The sequence below is a fragment of the Cydia strobilella genome, chromosome 4 (assembly GCF_947568885.1).
Source record: "Cydia strobilella chromosome 4, ilCydStro3.1, whole genome shotgun sequence".
In the NCBI taxonomy this organism is placed as follows: Eukaryota; Metazoa; Arthropoda; class Insecta; order Lepidoptera; family Tortricidae; genus Cydia; species Cydia strobilella.
The window spans coordinates 13,143,337-13,162,643 of NC_086044.1; the positions used below are offsets into that span (position 1 = coordinate 13,143,337).

Here is a 19,307-nt window from a genome sequence, read left to right on the forward strand (position 1 = left end):
AGGTGTAATTTCGAAATAAACGTGGGAATAATTAACGCGTCGGCAGTGATCTGCAGTTTCAGATAATTTCCGACAAGTTGTAATAAACATACGAGTACATTACGCTCACTACAAGAGAATAAATTCTTTGTCCCTGCTTGTAATTATAATCGTGATCGTGAACATTCTTGAATTGCTAAAGAGAAAGTCCCGAGTTACCTTTAGTTCAGCACGTCGGCATCCATATCTATCTACACCTATTCAGATAATTATACGACTAGAACTGAAACTGATAGGTATAATATTACCCTGAGATATACTTATCAAATAATCAGGCATATTTATGATTAGGTAGGTCATTATATTGAACATTTTACCCGCTAAGGGCGCTAAGCTATTTCTGCTGCTGACTGTACGAATTAAATGTGACATCAAACCTAAAACGTTGGCTTCATAAATCAATTTGTGAAGCCTAAATTTAAGGATTTATTTTGGTGTTACGCTTATTCTATATAATTAAATATTTTCTTGTTAGGTTTACAAATATAACTACGTTTTACAACTAAATATTTAAAACATAAAGATATGCCCTAAATCCTGGTCACTCGGTAGGGTGCCCAGAAGGCTGGCCGCATTGCCCCGCTGGATAGCTATGCTGATCCCTTTTGTCACCAGAAACCTCTATAAGGCGCTTTGACAGCTCCTTATAGAGGCGACGCGCGCTAGGCCCCCACGACGCCACGGCCCCAGGGTTTCAACCCCAAACGCCGCTAATATGTAGCTGTACTTACAACGTTTTATGGTAAAATTATAGCAATACTAATTAAATACGAAGGCGATAACGCGACCATAAACAGTAAATAGATAGGTTGTTTTACTTACGTATTTAAAAAAGCAAAAAGCAAGTACCTACTTTAGCCGCGAAAAAGGGATTTAAAAAGTATCAAATTATGAATTCTGAAATATAATTAAAAGTACTTATTCTAACTCTTATTTAGTTAATATATTAGTACCTAATACAGTACTCTGCCAACACTAACCATAATGTTCTCGCATTATCACCATTGGAATATGCGCAATGAAAAGCTGGGGATGCTAGCAAACGCAGCGAATGGATACGTTGGATTGGGGACTATCCGTGCCGTTTACATGCACATTTGAAATTACAATAAGTCGACACCCACCGGCACCTAACGAAAGTTCACGAGTCAAACATTTTATCGAATATTGAAATCTAGTTACACGGTAGCATTGCGCGTGTGTTCGTAGAGGTGCGCTTAATACCTACTTTCATGGCATTAGTTAAATGTTAATAGTACCTGCTAACAAATTCAGTTAAAGATTAAAATGCCCTATAAGAAATGAAAATCATCACCGACAGCATGATTATCAACGAATTTTAAGGACGATTTGTATAATAAGTATTTAAATTCCGAATAAATATGTGCATAAAATAATTATATTGAACTCATCAGGTTATCAACAAATTCATCATCATAGGAATCACCTACTTAATATATAATATTTATAATTGATAGAGCTATAAAAAGAAGTCTCTTACAGGTTTTTAGGGTTCCGTACCCAAAGGGTAAAAACGGGAACGTATTACTAAGACTCCACTGTCCGTCTGTCTGTCTGTCACCAGGCTGTATCTCATGAACCGTAATAGCTAGACAGTTGAAATATTCACAGATGATGTATTTGGACATTTCTATTTAGTTGTACCAAAAATTTTTGTGTTAGAACTGGGCATTTTTATATTATTTCTACTCAAGAATCACGAGCTTTTCCATTTTGACTGAGAAAAAAAGTGACTCCAAAATTTTTGGTCCGTTTGGTACCGGTTTTCTATACAACCTTCTACCTATATGACCGTAACAAAACGGACAAAAATAAATTGTATGAAAAAATTGAGGACACTTTTTTTCTCGTATTAGGACCGAAAGAGCTCGTGATTGAGTGAAAAAAATATAAAAATTCCAAAATTTAAGTTGGGGGTGGTACAACTTTAAATAGAAATGCCCATTTCTGTTGCCGCTATAACAACAAATGTGTACTTAAAAGCAGAATAAAATAAATATTTAAATGGGGCTTCCATACAACAAACGTGATTTTTTTGCCGTTTTTTGCGTAATGGTACGGAACCCTTCGTGCGCGAGTCCGACTCGTACTTGGCCGGCTTTATATCTATTTCAGTAAATACAAACAAACCAATATTATAAAATATTTAGCAGACAGCTTTCATTTTGTTGGCTTCTTGTAGCGCCATCTAGCGTGGAGTAGCAAATTTAAAGAATTATTTTATTGTTGTTGGTCTTTCCTTTAGTAAAGATAGATCCTTTAGCAAATAACGTTTCGATAAGACTATAAATTAGTTACCTACAGATGTTTTTGGAATTAAAATTGTGCCTTGGCCACACTGAGATAAAGGTATACAAAGACAGAAGTATACGGGGTATTATTATATTGTACATAGATATATTGCTTGCCATCTAAGCCGAGACATGACGATTTAAAGCAATTAACTTTTGAAGTTTTAAACAACATTTTTATCGATTTAGGTGCGGCACGAAACATTTAGTTCCAATGTCCGCGTCCAATTTATATGTTTAAATACTCTAAAGCTCTATTTAGACGGTTCAAGAACTTGCATGCGATTTTCGTTACATTGCAGTATTTGGTCGATTCGACTGAATTCATTGTACTCTGTAGTTATTAGCAATGAATCGAATATTGCATGCAAGTGCTGTAACCGTCTAAATGAAGCTTAACTGTGTCCCTTTCGGCATGTAGTGTACCGACTTAAATTGTTTGTCCCCATTTAACGGTGTGCGAGTGTGTGTGTAATGTTGCGTGTTTTTGTGGTTCCAGAGCAGTGGCGGCGGTTGTCGGTGTGGTAGGCGCCCGCGCGCCCCTCGCCCGCCGCACGCCACTGCTTTGGATCTCTGGAACGCCTTCGTTTATCCGGTATGGGTGATTGACGCCTGAGCGTGTCACGCAGATCTCGTGTCATAGCTAAACTTTTATAAACTATTCAAATACCTTTGTACTTCCATAGAACAGTTTGAGATATGCTACGACACGGCGTTCTGTTTTTAATTAACAAAAAGCTTGCTTGGTACTAGAATGGCTGTGAACTTTAAGCAGTGCTTCATGTGTCCTTTATACTAACTGTTCATTTAAAAAAAATCAACTGATCTGACAATTAAGAAGACAATATTTACGTAAATATAAATTTGAAAGGCACTATATTTATCTGCACAAGCTTCTCGGTCTGACTGCTTATTCCTGTTTCCTAACATTATATGTATTTGTCCAGGGCAACATGAAGCAGCACATGCTAACGCACAAGATCCGAGACATGCCACCGTCGTTCGAGAAGGGGATGCCGGGGCCGCCGGGTCCGCCGAGCGAAGAGCGCGACGCGAGCCCGGAGCGCCGGTCTTCGCCCGACAAGCTGGAGCTGAAACGGTCTCCCCCGGCGCATCCGCCAATGTCGCACGCCCCGCCTATCGACATGCCGCCGATGCCCAAGCGACCTAGCGGTTAGTTGATGCTGTTTTTACGCTCTGCCTTAGTAAAATCTTCGTAAAATCGAGACTCACCACGAGAATCCATGATCCACCGATTTATTTATACGACAAATGACAGGTTTCATTAAAATTTCTTATCCCGCTCATAATGATGTTTTTAATATTTTGGACCAGGGGTAGGAGTTCCTCGTTCATGTATCTAACATGTGTGTTTTGTGAATTAGGTAATATTTGATTAATAGGTTAGGTAGTAAAACTTGGACAAGACTTTGAAAGCAAAACAGTCGCGCTGAGACGAAGAATTTTTCTAGAGGAAACCTACCAGCTGTCGAATCGAAGGAAAACTAGATTTAGTGATATTTCCATACCCGCCGGCGCCGGTACTCTGCGGCGCTTACCTATACCTACCCAGTCCCTAGCGTTATATTTAAAAATTCATACCGGGTTTCCTTAAGATAAGAAGTTAAAAGTGTCTAATTGAGAAATTTATAATATATATTAGCTAAGGAAATTGAATGATAATTGCATATTAACATTCGGAGTGAAAGTGAGATACCAACAAGCGTTGGCCAGCTGTATTATAATGTCATTAAATCCCAACTCCATAAAAGTATCAAACATAAATCGTACCTAATATCTGATGACAGTAAACAAATTAAGTAGTAAACGCGATCTCTGTGGCGAGTGTGGCAAAACTGTTTTTAAATATCCAGCTAGAAAAGGGAAAAGTCGCCACGTCAAAGGACCTCTAACCCTTCCATTATAAGTTATCTAAGTTTAAAAGTGTAATTTAGAAAAACCGCAGTTGTCGCATGAAAACTACTATGACGACGACGACGCACTAGTCCCGATTCTCCCTATTGACTTTATGTAAATAGCAAAATGTGATAATAATTTGACTAAACTAAACTAACCTTGTCTCCTCAGTGGCAAGCGGTCCAACGCACCCTCCGCCGCCGGTGTCCTCCAAGCACCTGTGTGGCGTGTGCCGCAAGAACTTCTCGTCGTCATCGGCGTTGCAGATTCACATGCGAACGCACACTGGCGACAAGCCCTTCCGGTGCGCAGTCTGCCAGAAGGCTTTTACCACCAAAGGGAATCTCAAGGTCAGTCCACATAAAACTCATTATTGTCACTGATCACTCCACTATTCGAATAGGTAGACCTCTCTTCGTGCTTTTTTAGCACCCGAGGTCTTGTCATTGTTCTAGAAAACGAGGGTTAGACTGTTACCTAACCTGATGATAGCAGGCAACAGTTCCTTCCGTGACAATTTTGTATAATTCCAAAGTAGTCCAGAAACGGTTCCAGTTTCTTTTCATGGTTGTAAAAAGTATTCTCACTAGTTGCTCTCACTAACCTTGAAAACATTATTTGACCTCGGTAAGCATTCATCCCGTCCCTATATAAATAATAGTAGAAAAATATTTAAAGGTTTTATTAATATAGTCTTAGGTTAGGTTTCAAAATACGCGCAAATATTTTCATAATTCGGTTGTTGCTCTCCTTAAAATAAATAATCTTGTTCGACTTTATTATAACTCGTTTCGGAAATTTTCTTAATTTTTATTTTCTTAAGCCATTTTTAAAAATGATATTAAAATGTGACTTACCATTCGAGCATAGATAATAACTTAAAAACTTTTTACAAACAAAACCAAACAGACTTCAAAAAGGATGAAATAAAATATTATTCTTTTTAGGGTTCGAAGAGTCCCACAATTCAAGGAATTTACCTTCATGCTAACGCGGTTCAGTTGTGTAGCCATGACAAAGAGCTAGGAAGACAGAATTACTTTCACTGTTATTTATTACATTTGTAATGGGATTTATAGACATAAAGCTAATTTTTTTTGACTGGTATTGTTACTACTTGGCTTGGCACCGACTTAAAACATTAGTTGGTAACGCATAGGGGAGATTGGGGGAATTGGGAACGGCGGCTAATTAAAAACAGTAAGATATATTACTATATATATACACTATGACTTAGTCAATCTGTGTAAGAATGTGCTATAATATTTATTTATTTATTACACAAAAAAATCTTGAGTATGTTAACACAAACAGAGGCCTTGTGCCTAAGTGAATGTCGAAGTTACGCATATGTAGCCACGATTAATCTAAACAATTACAACCATGAGTGATACTCGTTTTGATTGATATTATTCAATTGGGGTAATTAGGAACTAAGGAAACGAGAGCGTTCCCGATTACCCCTTGCATTCTTAATGATTCCTACTACATACTGATTGAAAATCCAATATTTTTTACTTTGTAAATTGTTATATGTCCCGTGAGATAAAAAAAGATCCTGGAAGTGATACTAAATTGAAAATCTTCAGTGTTTCCAGTTTCCCCGCGGACTGTTTCCAATTACCCCATAAGGTTTTGAGGGAACTCAAATTTTACAAGCCTAATTATAGCGATTCTTTTATTTTCATCTATAAACCAAGCATTTGCATTTTAACAGTGCTAGTTGGTGAAAGGGAACTACTCATGAAGGCCAAAATGGAACTCCTCCACGACAAGTGCTAAACAAGACAAGGGCTAATTGTAATAGTTATGAGATGCATTATGGTCGTATATAATTTTCAAACGGTTTTGTGAAGTCGGATTTTTTCTATTAAATACATTTTTTTTACTAATGTGCAACTTGTGCCCCAGGTGCACATGGGCACGCATATGTGGAGCGGCGGTGCGTCGCGGCGCGGGCGCCGCATGTCGCTGGAGCTGCCGCCGCGGCCGCTACACGAGCCGCACGACCTGCTGCGGCGGCCCGACCTCTTCTACCCGTACCTGCCCGCGCCCTTCCTTAACGGCATGCAGCAAAAGGTAAATATTTACTGCAGACTTGACTACCTACCCTATATACATTTAAATACGCTACCCAAGTTAAAAGTCATTCATTGTTGTGATACGAGAGCGATGCGCGACAAAATCAACCATTACCAAACCGACCCAAAGAAAACTGTCTCAATTTTTTATTTTGTCGCTAGTTTCTTACAAGCGTGTTTACACTGTTCGCCTCTTGATTCTTCGTTATTTAATACTTACAAAAATACTACTACTGACTCACGGACTACTTGGACTTGCTTTATTTAGTACTTAAATTATGATCGTAAGCTTAAAGCATAATTTTCTTCAACAGCTGAACGAAATATCTGTGATCCAACAAAGCGCGGGTCAGAACGGCGTCGCCGGAAAATTCCCTGGCCTTCTCGGCTTCGGTGCGTTCGGCGTGCGCCCAGGCGCAGCATCGCCGCTGGAGCGGCCGCCGTCGCTGGAGGGCGACGAGCGCCAGGCCGCTATGCGAGAGCTCGCTGAACGCGGGCGGGAACTCGCCGAGCGCAGCCGCATGCGCGACGAGGAGCAGTACCGGTCGCCGCCCGCGCACGGCTCGCTGCCTCCCCCCGCGCAACCGTCGCCGCCCGCGCCGCACCACCCGCACCCGCACCCGCACCCGCTCGCCTCGCTCCCTCCGCCCGCCCGCACTGAAGGACTCACGGTCTAATCGGACCTAAAGATTGGAACTGCATTTATATCAGGTCGGAAGCAGGTCTCATAGGAGCTCCCACCCGAACACATTCCAAATATTGATACGCGATGTGAGCTTCTTATGTAATTAGTGCGATGGTCATATTAGTAACGCCGTCGTCGACGGGTGAACCTAGTAGATAATATCTACTAGATATAGGTACGTCATGTTTATAATGTACAAAATTATATTAGCCGGAGTTTAAGGGACTAATTACGACGAAACGGGCGACTGTAAATGTGCAAAGCGTAGTGCTATTTAATGACGTTATTCCAAGTGTTATACGCCTAGTACCTATTTAACAGTAAGTAAGTTATATATGCATGAGTACGGGCCGGGGGCAATGGGGGCGCGCAGCCCCGCGTGTATTATGTCATTACTCTGTGATAGAGCACATTTGTTACTGTATCTAGTTTCGACAAATTACTTCGGTAATGCCAAGTAACTTGAATACAGTCAAATGTGCTAACATCAAAGTAAATATAAATAGATAAATTATCCCAAAAATTAAATAAAGTTTTAAGTATTATATCTATAAATGTAAATAAAATGTATGATATAATTATAAATTAATATAGCGAAAAATTTAATATTACAGACAATTATAGTACATTTTATTGTACAACACTCGAGTGGAGTGCAATATGCATGATTTTTATCTTATGCCACATTCCAACCAACATAATTATTATTTCAAACGTATTTAATCTCGGGCACGAAATATTAGTAGGTAATCATTAAGTGCCTAATACTACATCGAACATCAGTCACCTGCACATGGCTCGCCGAGCCTACATTGTTGTACAATAAAATATCTGTCCTAATGCCGTATGTGACTACAACATATTGTATTTATAAGGCACACATTTCAAACTACCTACCAATTGTTGACCTAAGTTTAAATTATTGTAACAGAGGTTAATGACGTATTCATATCATGTAAATTAAAAAAGTATTTGCATTTGAGGTCTACATAGTTGTAAGTATTTAGAGTCATAGCTATTATATTGCTTTAGAATACTTTGACATATCTTTGTAAAATACGAGCGGCTGTTGAAGTGTTGTTGAAATTTGTAGGTAACTACCGCTAGCGTATGGCCACTTGGCCAGTACTCAGACTGACCTTGCGAGATGTTCCCGGGACTACTGTAACGTTTCTTTCCAATATGCATTTTCTCAATGGCAAGGTTTTTACTATCAATATTAATAATTTGTGATACTGACATGTCAATCATATCAATTTCATTCTTCAAATCTGCTTCAATACACATCAATATTTATGTAATACGATATTGACATGTAAGTATTGTATGATAATATTGATAGTGTAATCCGCTCTTATGATAGTCACCGATGCCTATGGACTATCGGTAGCTATCATAAGAGCGGATTACAAGTCTCCGTGTTGGGTTTTAAACGAACTATGTATGTTTTATGATTACTAGTTATCTGTGTATAAATGTCCTACTAAATTATTTATATGGAGTATAAATCATGCATGCACTCTTAGTATTGAACGATGGCTTGTGGGGCGGTAGGCCTCACTACAGTTAGTTGTAAAGAGTAAATTCTCATAGCACCTACGATTCATTAATTTTCAAGTTGCAAATAGATCCTAGAGAGTAGTATTAGTCATGAATATGATGTGTCATGGTCATGTCACTATAAATAATCATTGTAAATTATTAAATGTTTATGTAAATGTCCAAAAAGTATTCAAATTATTTAAAAAAACAATTATATTAATAATTATTTTCTTTTTTGTTCTCCTTTATCCTTTAAACCTCCTTTTATTTTACATACACCAAACAAAATAGTTCATCATTATTTTAGGTCTATTCTCGCACGTGCGGTAAGAACTTCTTCAAACTGGATCGAACACGTAATGGTTTGTACGTTCAGAGGCTGTCAATACCTAAAACGCGCACACTGTCTATTTGTATCAAAGTAAACGAGATAGCACTGTCGCACTCGCATGTTACTGGGCCTGGGCAAGGGAATAATAAGAAAATTATTGATAAAAATGTGGATTATTTGTGTAACATTGCTAGTTAGCGGTTTAGGTAGTCTGTGCGGAAAGAGAAGAGTCAAAGAATGTACGGGCTACCCTTCATTCCACGGCTCTTCTCTCAATGTCATCAATCAATCAATGTTTTAAAATTGTCAAAACAATAAAGATTATTTTCTATCGAGCCGATTTCGTTCAATCATGCATCGAGTACGGCCATGGTTGAAATATAATGAGTATTAACATTTTTTTTTTTTGCTTTACTAAAACAAATAGTTTTTCTTAAAAAACTGCTTAAGTAACATCAACTTCAAGGACATTGGGTGTTGACAGCCCCTTAAATATGAGTTTAAAACGAAATTAGTGAAAAAGTTGATTCAAAATCACAAATATCAACTTACCAATTCTACTGTTCTTTCTAAATAAAAATAAAGGTACCTGTACCTACATTTTGAGAAAATGAAAAAAAACGTTACTTATTACAATTTTATTTTGAGATGTTTATAAAATAAATTTCAGTAGGTACAATTAAATTATTAGTAAGGTAGGTAAATAATAAGATTGCTGCTAAAATATGCGTGATGAAATTCGTACAATTGACTTTTAAAATGTTACAATTGTGGCTTAATATTATAAAGTTTGGCCCTTTCACATGTTTCACATCACATGTAATTTCTCACTGTTTTCTTCTGGCCGATGGGACAGAATAGCAACAAGAAATTGTCAGTCAACTCAATTGTATCTGCGCGGTACAGTCGAAGGCGACGCGGGTACTTAAATTGGGGCACTCACTATACATGTGAAAGGGCAAGCACACGGATAGATAATACCTAGATCAGGGGAACGGGTAGCACTAGCACCTAGAAGTTGATGACGCTGGCGAGCTTCTTGACGCGGTTGAGCAGCAGGTCGCCCTCGCGGATGGTGGCCTGGTAGAGCTGCGAGCGGTCGGCGTCGGCGCCGCGCCCCGCGCCCGTCACCACGCAGCCCGCCACCGCGTCGATGCGGCACACCAGCCGCCCCGCCGCCGTGAAGCTGGTTTTTTTAGAAAAATTAGAAAAAAGGTAAACAATCTTGACGTGTCTTTTAATAGGCTAGATGACAAATTTCCATTAATGGTGCTAATCGATCAGGTGTGTTTGTAGGATCAAATGTCTATATGGGACCCATTGTGTTAAAGCAATACAAAAGTCAGAAATGATAGTCAAAGTCCGACAGTCGTACCTCAATCGCGAAACGCTTCTAACAAAACGATAAGTGAACGTGACGTCAAGGTCACTGAGAGCCCATCTTGAAGTATAGACAAAACAAGAAAACTGCGTTTTTGTCGGTGAAATATTGCGTGTTATATAGTGCAGTAAAACAAATACTTCTGCACAAAACGTATAATTTGATAAGCACTTCCAAAAGTCACTAAAAAATCTACACATGGAATTTAAAAAAATTATATAACCAAAACAAATTGTTTTTCTGACGGTCCGCTTTCCGCACTGGCGTGAACTGGTTTACGTGCGAAAGATAACGGCGTATAAATTTAGCTGTAGAAGGAAAGAAATGGATTAATGAGATGGAGATTATGGACGATAATGGCTGTTTCAACGGGTGATACGTACCTAAATTTATTGCCGAATATTAGTTTCGCCTGACAATTAGGGGCAATTAGAATTTAAAAAAAATGCCTTAAATAAATGCGGATCTGAAGTACCCCGAAGAAAAGAAAACTTTCTGAATCAGAATAGAAAATCAAAATTCAACGCAATTGTAACCTGCCAATATCGAAAATATCACCGTCTAAAAAAGGTTCCATGTGTTTCTTTAAACCGCCATCTAACCGTAATTGCGTGAATCAATTCACACTATACGACACGACTAAACAAACAAGCAAACTAGACATGACTGACAAGCAAGTAGTTTCCAAAACAAAACGACAGATGTAGCGTCATGCTACAATAGTTGCTATACATTCTTTTTTTGGATAAAATGTAACGAATCGAATGGTAGTGGTACCCTTACTTTTTACCTTTTTGGAAGTTTGAAATGAAATGAAATATTTATTTGCTTAAACATGGTAATTACATACAGATGTTATAAATTAATTGATTTAGTATCACATGTTAAGTTTAAGAAAAACTTAAATTTTGAAACTTTCAGGTCCTGTATTTTTGTATTATTTCCATTTATTATTTTAATATCCACATTATTGTGATAAATTGCTCATTTGCTATCTATTTTATTAGATTTTGTTATAAAATTCAACATGTGTCATCAATCATCATCCCTATTGAAAAATATTAAAAAACGCTTTAAAAAAATTGTTTATATTACTTACGAAAGCAAAAGAAGAATAGTATATGATTTATCATTGTAACATATTTGCTGTGACTTATTTTTCAAGAGCATGTCGAGACATGCTCAGTATGGGGTTCCGTAGTTACCATTCCATTAGAATAGGCGAAACGGGGGCTATTATATAGTAAGTATCATGATTACAAGCATAAGAGAGTAACTTCGCAGCGCTTTGTACGTCTTTTTACTAAGGGCCACTTGCACCATTCACGAACCTGGAGTTAACCGGTTAAACCTGGAGTTACCATGGTTACCAGTACAATTTGACACTGGGTTAACAGTTTAACGGGTTGACCCTGGGTTAATGGGTTGGTGTAAGGGGCCCTAAGAAGAGAAGACTGCAATAACTCAAAAACGACTGGACTGATCATGTTCGCTATAGTTTTCATTAAAAGTATAGTATTGAAAGTATTTAGTGCTTGACACCTAGGCTCTCCGAAACATGTCGCGCGAGTGACTAAAACCAAGTGACATATTTGTCAAGATTTTGTTGTACGATTTTTTTCATACTCTTCTTTTTGTACTCAAAAGACGATGATTCAAAAACTAGAGGGGGGACATATTTTTTTTCTTTCGGAGCGATTATTTCTGAAAATGTTTACTTTATCAAAAAATGGTTTGTGAAGACCCTTATTCGTTTTAAAAGAACTATCCAACGATACCCCAAACTATTGAATTAAAGCGAAAAAAAAATTAAAAGAAAAACATTTCGTATGGGAGGTACCCTAAAAAAAATTTACAGTACATATGGTGCTACTTTCTCGCACTAGTGCGTAAAGAGAACTTTTCGTGCATATGTCGGAAGTTTAAAGGGCCATATGTACTGTAAAACGTTGTACGATACACGTGCGAAAAGGTAATTCGCATTTTCTCTTTTCCGCACTTGTATCGTAATAGTTATTTACGATACAAGTGCGGAAAAGAGGAAATTCGAAACGAGTGGCGATAAATTAAAACACGACCGCAGGGAGTGTTTTAAATCGACACGAGTTGCGAATTACCTATTCGCACATGTATCGTACAACGTTTTACAGTACATATGGCCCTTTAAACTTTCGCCATATGCACGAAAAGTGCTCTTTTACGCACTAGTGCGAGAAAGTAGCACCATATGTACTGTAATAGTTATTTACGATACAAGTGCGGAAAAGAGGAAATTCGAAACGAGTGCCGATAAATTAAAACACGACCGCAGGGAGTGTTTTAAATCGACACGAGTTGCGAATTACCTATTCGCACGTGTATCGTACAACGTTTTACAGTACATATGACCCTTTAGACTTTCGACATATGCACGAAAAGTGTTGTTTTACGCACTAGTGCGAGAAAGTAGCACCATATGTACTGTAAATAACTATTTTGTAGTTTTTATTTTACCTTTCTGTTGCCATACATGATTTATGTATCCATGCCAAATTGCTGCTTTCTAGCACTAACGATCACGGGCAAAGCCGCGGACGGACGGACAGATACGGACATGGCGAAACTATAGGGAACCCCTATAGTTTCGCCATGTCCGTATCTGTCCTAGTTTACTACGGAACCCTAAAAAGACGCGAAATTCGAAATTTGTATGGGACATCAACCATTCTTGCCTACATTTTTTTCAAATTTGCCGCCTTTTTTTACAGACAAAATTAATTTGCCAGACTATACACATACTGAATTCAACGGTAAACCTGGCGGTTCTCACATTGGATGCAGATCCGCACACCGATGCTATTACAATTCTTACAAATACATAAGTAAGACAGATAAGGACAAACGATTTATAGCTAATTCAACCCAGTAACTCGTTTATGAATAACGCTACGTCTAACGTCTTTTGACGCTAATATTATGTGTTCTATTGTAACAGAACTCACTTGGAGATTTCCTCCTCAACGAACTCGCGGGTGACGCCGAAGGTGGCAGCGATGTTGTCGAGACTCAGCGAGCGGTACGCGCGCAGCAGTTGTACGTAGGCCTTGATGCGCGCCTCGCGCACGTAGTGCTGGTAGTGGGGGCGGAACACGGGGTCCACGCAGATCTGGGTCTCCACCTGAAGTAGACACAAAATCTAAATGAAATGCATTAATGACGTGACGTGTGACGACCGGTCTGGCCAAGTGGGTAGTGACCCTGCCTGTGAAGCCGATGGTCCTGGGTTCGAATCCCGGTAAGGGCATTTATTTGTGCGATGAACACAAATATTTGTTCCTGAGTCATGGGTGTTTTCTATGTATATAAGTATTATGTATTTATCTATATAAGTATGTATATCGTCGCCTAGCACCCATAATACAAGCTTTGCTCAGTTTGGGGCTAGGTTGATCTGTGTGTAAGATGTCCCCTAATATTTAATATTTATTTATTTATTTAATACAAAATATGTAATGAAAATTTAATTTCGATAAAATAGAGAAAAACGGCCCCTGGCTCCTTAAACGAGCCTTGTCAAAATTCCAGAACAATGCTGATAAAATAATAATGTGAATGATGTAAGACCAGGATTACACTTGTAAGTTTTACTTACGTAAGTAGGGACAAAGCTATTTGCTAGAATGAGATAACGATATTCATATCTCATTCTGTAGTATAGCTGTGTCCCTACTTACGTCAGTAAAACTTACAAGTGTAATCCTGGCCTAAGCTAACCCGCCCGCGACTACACGGAAATAGTTATTTACGATACAAGGTCGGAAAAGAGGAAATTCGAAACGAGTGGCGATAAATTAAAACACGACCGCAGGGAGTGTTTTAAATCGACACGAGTTGCGAATTACCTATTCGCACGTGTATCGTTCAACGTTTTACAGTACATATGGAGCTTTAAACTTTCGACATGTGTACAAAAAGTGCACTTTACGCACTAGTGCGAGAAAGTAGCACCATATGTACTGTAAAAAATATTTTTTAATACAGTTGCTCAAAAAGTGCTACTTTTCGTGGCTGTTTAGCGTGCGGAAAGTTGGTTTCGCGAACTAGTGCTTTTCACTTTTTTTAATTTTTTTTTATTTTTACTTGTTCCAATTCATGACTACTTATTGATGAGTGTTAATATTAGTTTCCCTTAAACGTCGTAATCAACATAAAAACCTACTGTTAATGTAAGAATACGAAAAATATGCATATTTCATATTTTATTACTTACCTATTCATCATTTTTAAGATTTATAAGTATTATAACACGTTTATTTTTTAATGTTGAAAAACCGTTCTTAATAAGTTGTCTGAATGGAACGGAACGCCTGTCAAAGAAGAGGCGTATTTTCTTACTGCAAGAATGTTTGAAGTTTCCAAAGGCAACATTCGGTATTGTTTTTATAAATATACGATACACAAATAATCGTAAATAATCGTATCATAGAACATGCATTTGAAAAAAAACTCATTGAAGTGGGTTCAATAATAATAACAAAATCTATTCTAGATTCTAGTCGAATAAAAGCTAGAAAAACACGTCTTAATAATGTCAATGTCAATGATGTCACAGAATTAATAATATAAAAGTTTAGATTCCTTACTTGTTGCTTTTCTTATTTTTTCGCAACTGTAATAAAAAACGTGGTTCGATACACGTGCGGATATGTCATTCTTCACTCGTCCCGAGTCTTGCCACTTCGGTACTCGTGAAGTAATGACATACTTTCCGCACTAGCATCGAAATGTACTATTTTACAATACTACTAGAATGTATTGTAAATGAGAATTTGTTTTTGTAACAAATTTTGCGTTATCCTTACATTTTTTCTGTTTAGCCAACCATTTGATTTGAAGCGATTACAATTCGTTTGTAACGGGCAATGTTCAATTTGTTAATATAATAGTTAATAGGTGAGTTTACTATCTGTAGAGTTGTCACATATACTACGATAAAAATTGTAGGGTCTACCGAATTCTCGTTACAAAAACCAGATTTTTTTTTCGGTGTACCGTCTTTAAACTGCCCTTCTCCTCCTACATTTAGTATTCTCCTAGTAATTTGCAACCCCCATATCAACTCCTTCGCGGATAAATTCCAGGATATAAAGTATGCTACAGATGCTAGTGCATAATTGTTTGCCATCGTATTTTCTCGGAAACGTTCGTATTTGTCATGCTACTTCAGTCAACCTTTTATCATACTGAGACTGACTGGAATAGCATAACACGTTCGAGCGTTTTCGTGAAAATACGATGGTAAAGAATTATGCCCTACATCTGTATTAGCTATATCTGTACTTTCATAGATTATAACTAACAGTTAAATAGATTATAGTTGTTCTGAAATTATAAGAAGCGGACTTAATAGGGCCGATATGTACAACAGTATAAAGGTCCTGTAAAATAATAAATAAAAAAAAATAACTAACAGTGCGTCAAATTTCATTGAAATCTTTTTAGAGGTTTTGCATGATAAAAGAACAAACATTCAGTATTCAAACACATAAAATTTCATATCAGTGGGAAGCATACCATTATATTTTACTCACACATTTCATAGCGTATTTGGAATATACATATGTATACGCGCATTTCTGTCCCCTAAGTGTCTCTATGGGGCATTTTCTATGAAAAGGGACCTTATTGTCGACGGCGCTTACGCCGCACAGCGTCGTGCGGCATTGTATTTATATCGGAGCATTGTTAATAATGGTGTAAGCACCATCGACAATAAGGTCCCTTTTCATAGAAAATGCCCATAAAAAATTAGGGGGACAAAAACGCTCTGATAATGACCCATTTAAGGCAATGCCCCAGTGCAGTGCTCACCCAGGCTAAGCTCTTCATGAAATCCGCGTACCGGCACTCATGCAATGACTCGACAAGCTCGCGCAGCTCGGGGAAGCGCGAGCGCAGCGCCTGCACGGCGGCGCCCTGCCGCCGCAGCGCCGCCTGTAGCGCGTGCCGCTCCAGCGCCAAAGCACAGGCTAGCACGCAGTATTGGATTATGGTGCCTGAAAAATATCATCAGAAAAGAGGTTTAAGCCTTAGACTCCAAGGTAAGGCAAATTGAACAAAAAAGATGCAGTACTGTAGACTACCAAACATTTGAGTTGCTAGATGAAAATCACGGTTTTGGGCAAAGCATGCACAAAGCTGTGGGTCAAGATGTTCAGTCTCATATAATAATAAAGTCCCAGTCACTGAGAAATTATAAAGTGATTAAAAGAGATGCCAAGCTAAAGTAATAATTTAGTCAACTTCTACATTTTTAACTTGAACTAACTGGGATATTGACTATAACTCAAAAGGGCTGCTCATATAATTTTGTTCTAACTAATATCATGTTTTATTCAAGAAATTTATTTTGGAGCTTCTGCAAGACAGCGTGCATTAAGCAATATTTGCCTTAAATCATGCAACTACTAAAAAAATACAATACAATATGATCTAAGTTACTTCTTACGAAACTTTACTCCATAGACCTAAGATAATAAAAGTATCGTCTTACCAAAATCAACCAATTCATAAGACTCAAAAGTGGAGACGCAGTCAATGAAGAGGTCTGCAGCTTTGCTGTAGTCTCTGACAGCCAGGCAGTAGATAGCTTCATAGGCCTTTAGCTTGTTCCTTGAACGCCAATCTCCGCCTTTGTCTACCAGCTCATGGGCCTGAAAATATATATATTCTGCTAATAACCTAAATTGCTACCATAAAGCTTTGATAGCCACTAGACTAGAAATCGGCAAATGTAGGCTCGCGAACTGCATGTGGCTCTTTGGAGGTACAATTGCGGCCCTTTATGTCACCCATAAAATGAACCTTAAGACTTCTTATGTTGCTGAAAACAACATTTGCAGCTCTTTAAGCTTCCTTAAACAGGTGATTTCTACTGCAGTAGGCTTTTCGTCGCAAGTTTGCCGACCGTATCAATGGTTATGGCTTGGAAGCCATAATATATCTTACCTAGCTAGTAGTAGCTATATATGTTGTGAGTGTGAACCCCTACACTGAAACACAACAACACAACAACTTTCAACTTTCTTGAAATTGGTACCAGATGCTCTTTGGTATTCACCAACACTATATTCAAACACTATATAAAAATGCCAGTTTTAAATGGATCCTTCCATGATGTACATATAATGCCAGTGCCAATGGAAACAAAGAACACTAGGAATTTAGATCAACTGATAATAATGATGATGATACATTTGAATTATATGAACCTCTATGTTCAAAACTAGACACACATAGTGTAAGATTTCTAAACGCTAGAATGGAATAGTAGAATGGAAATTCAACTATATTTTGGATGTAACTAGTTAATCATCAGTACCAATAACAAAATTATGGTGTACATGACTCAACAAAACACTTTGTTTTCCTCAGCATGACCTGCAAGTTTCAATGTACAGATAATGTTTACCTTATTAATAGCCTTTCCCATATCCTTCACATTGCAGCCGTGGAAGTAGGCAATTCTGAATAACGCAAATATAGCGTGAAGTCTTCTGTTGGTGGTCAAGGTAGAGTCTTCATATTTAGAAGTAGCCAAAGCCGTGGCTCCCTCTTTGTCGCCAATAGAGCACATGTAGTCCAATCTGAAAGTTACATACTTAAGTATAAACACTAACTCCTTTACGTGAAATCGGTATAATCTCCTCAGATCTATTTGTTACAAAATTAATACAGTAAGATCACAATGACCTATAATGCAACAAACATTCATGTGGCACATAAACAAAACGCTTAAGGTTGGTATTCCACTATATTTGCGTCTCACATTTTGCTTAGTGAGAGAATGAGACGAAATGAACATTGGACACCAGCCAGCGAAAGCTCTCCTTACCTGTCCTGCCAAACTGGCGTCTCGGAATCATCCTCCTCGAATTTAGATAATCGTTCTTGATTCTCTTTAGCCATGGCATCATATAACTTTTGATCAAATGGCCAGCCTAACTCAGCACAGACCTCCTTGTAATAGGGGGCCATATTTCCAGCCTTTATCCCTTGAAATAGTTGCTCCCGAAGCTGTGCATCTTTTTTTAAATCGGGCAAAGTCAGCTTGAATTTAATGCCGGCTAGGGCCATGTATTCGGGAGTTTTCCCCTCAGCTGATAGCTCCATTTTTTCGATTTAAAATGTAATAATTAAACAAATAGGAATCACACGAAATAACAATTTCACACGGCGTATCCAAAAATTCCAAAATCCAAACTAGCCACTAGCCACTTAGCCAGTCAGAACCTCAGAACTACGAGCTCGACGAGCTGTCACTCGATTGCTGTCAAAAAATACTTGGTCATTGAAGGGTTACTAGTAGACAAAATGGCACATACATCCGGAATTGTTGTACTTCTTCTTTTTAAAAATTGCTTTCATTAAATTTTAAATTAATTTTGACTACTAATCAAATCAGTCTCTTTTTTCGAACTGTCAAAACAATTTTGCTACTAGTATGGCTACTAGATATGAAATTTAATGGAAAATATGAAACCATGGAGACTGTATAAGACTGTATAAAGGAGCCAAATCTCTATGTATGAAAAGTGTCCATCAAAAAACAGTAATTAGGCCTCAGAATAATGACTAAAGCAAAGAAGCCGGGCAAAAATAAAAGCTTGGTAAAAGATATCGTATTCACAACACGTTATTACTTTTTGTCTATGAGTGAGTGAGACAACAATCCGCAAGTTCTTTCGTTTTTTTCAGTATTGTCATAAGATGTACTGAGGGAAATGTCAAATGGTCCTATGTGGTTCTATAATATAATCCAGCCAAATAAAATATATGTTCGTTATTTCACAGGTAGGTGTCAACTGTAACAACTTGACATAGTCGTATTATTTTAGTTGAAATATTTCGGGATGTTTCAGCGGTCATCTTGGTTTATTTTAATTATTTTGTTGCTATTCCTGAAAGATTGTTGGAAAACGTGCTGAGTTTTTATTTGTAATGGTTTGAAGTTCCCTTTGTGATAATGTCTTGTGTGATC

The 19,307-nt window shown here is 37.9% G+C and overlaps 2 protein-coding genes across 4 annotated transcripts in view; one reads left to right on the plus strand and one right to left on the minus strand.

The window, feature by feature from the left end:
* The window catches only part of LOC134741046 (homeotic protein spalt-major), a 28,987-nt gene extending 20,225 nt beyond the window's left edge, over positions 1–8,762 (plus strand). For all 3 annotated transcript variants that reach the window (XM_063673794.1, XM_063673795.1, XM_063673797.1), the window contains 5 exons: positions 2,851–2,946; positions 3,299–3,524; positions 4,440–4,618; positions 6,180–6,347; positions 6,664–8,762. In XM_063673794.1, coding sequence (XP_063529864.1) covers positions 2,851–2,946; positions 3,299–3,524; positions 4,440–4,618; positions 6,180–6,347; positions 6,664–7,026 — 1,032 coding nt within the window. In that variant the 3' untranslated portion in view covers positions 7,027–8,762. The remainder of the gene's footprint in view (positions 1–2,850; positions 2,947–3,298; positions 3,525–4,439; positions 4,619–6,179; positions 6,348–6,663) is intronic.
* Positions 8,763–9,530: 768 nt separating this feature from the next.
* Positions 9,531–18,571, minus strand: LOC134741072 (26S proteasome non-ATPase regulatory subunit 6). The gene is made up of 6 exons (XM_063673835.1): positions 18,162–18,571; positions 17,739–17,913; positions 16,821–16,980; positions 16,139–16,323; positions 13,270–13,445; positions 9,531–10,093 (listed from the first exon to the last, which is right to left on the minus strand). Exons 1-6 carry the CDS (start codon positions 18,437–18,439, stop codon positions 9,919–9,921), a joined length of 1,149 nt encoding a protein of 382 aa, XP_063529905.1. The 5' UTR covers positions 18,440–18,571; the 3' UTR covers positions 9,531–9,918.
* Positions 18,572–19,307: the final 736 nt, after the last annotated feature.

What these genes read in the sequence shown, in the direction of transcription:
- LOC134741072 (XM_063673835.1), bottom strand. Translation starts at nt 18,439, where the DNA reads ATGGAGCTATCAGCTGAGGGGAAAACTCCCGAATACATGGCCCTAGCC. An exon ending in TTATGAATTGGTTGATTTTG is followed by an intron (nt 16,324 to 16,820) that starts GTAAGACGATAC and finishes GATATTTTTCAG; the next exon opens with GCACCATAATCCAATACTGC. An exon ending in TCATGAAGAGCTTAGCCTGG is followed by an intron (nt 13,446 to 16,138) that starts GTGAGCACTGCA and finishes TGTCTACTTCAG; the next exon opens with GTGGAGACCCAGATCTGCGT.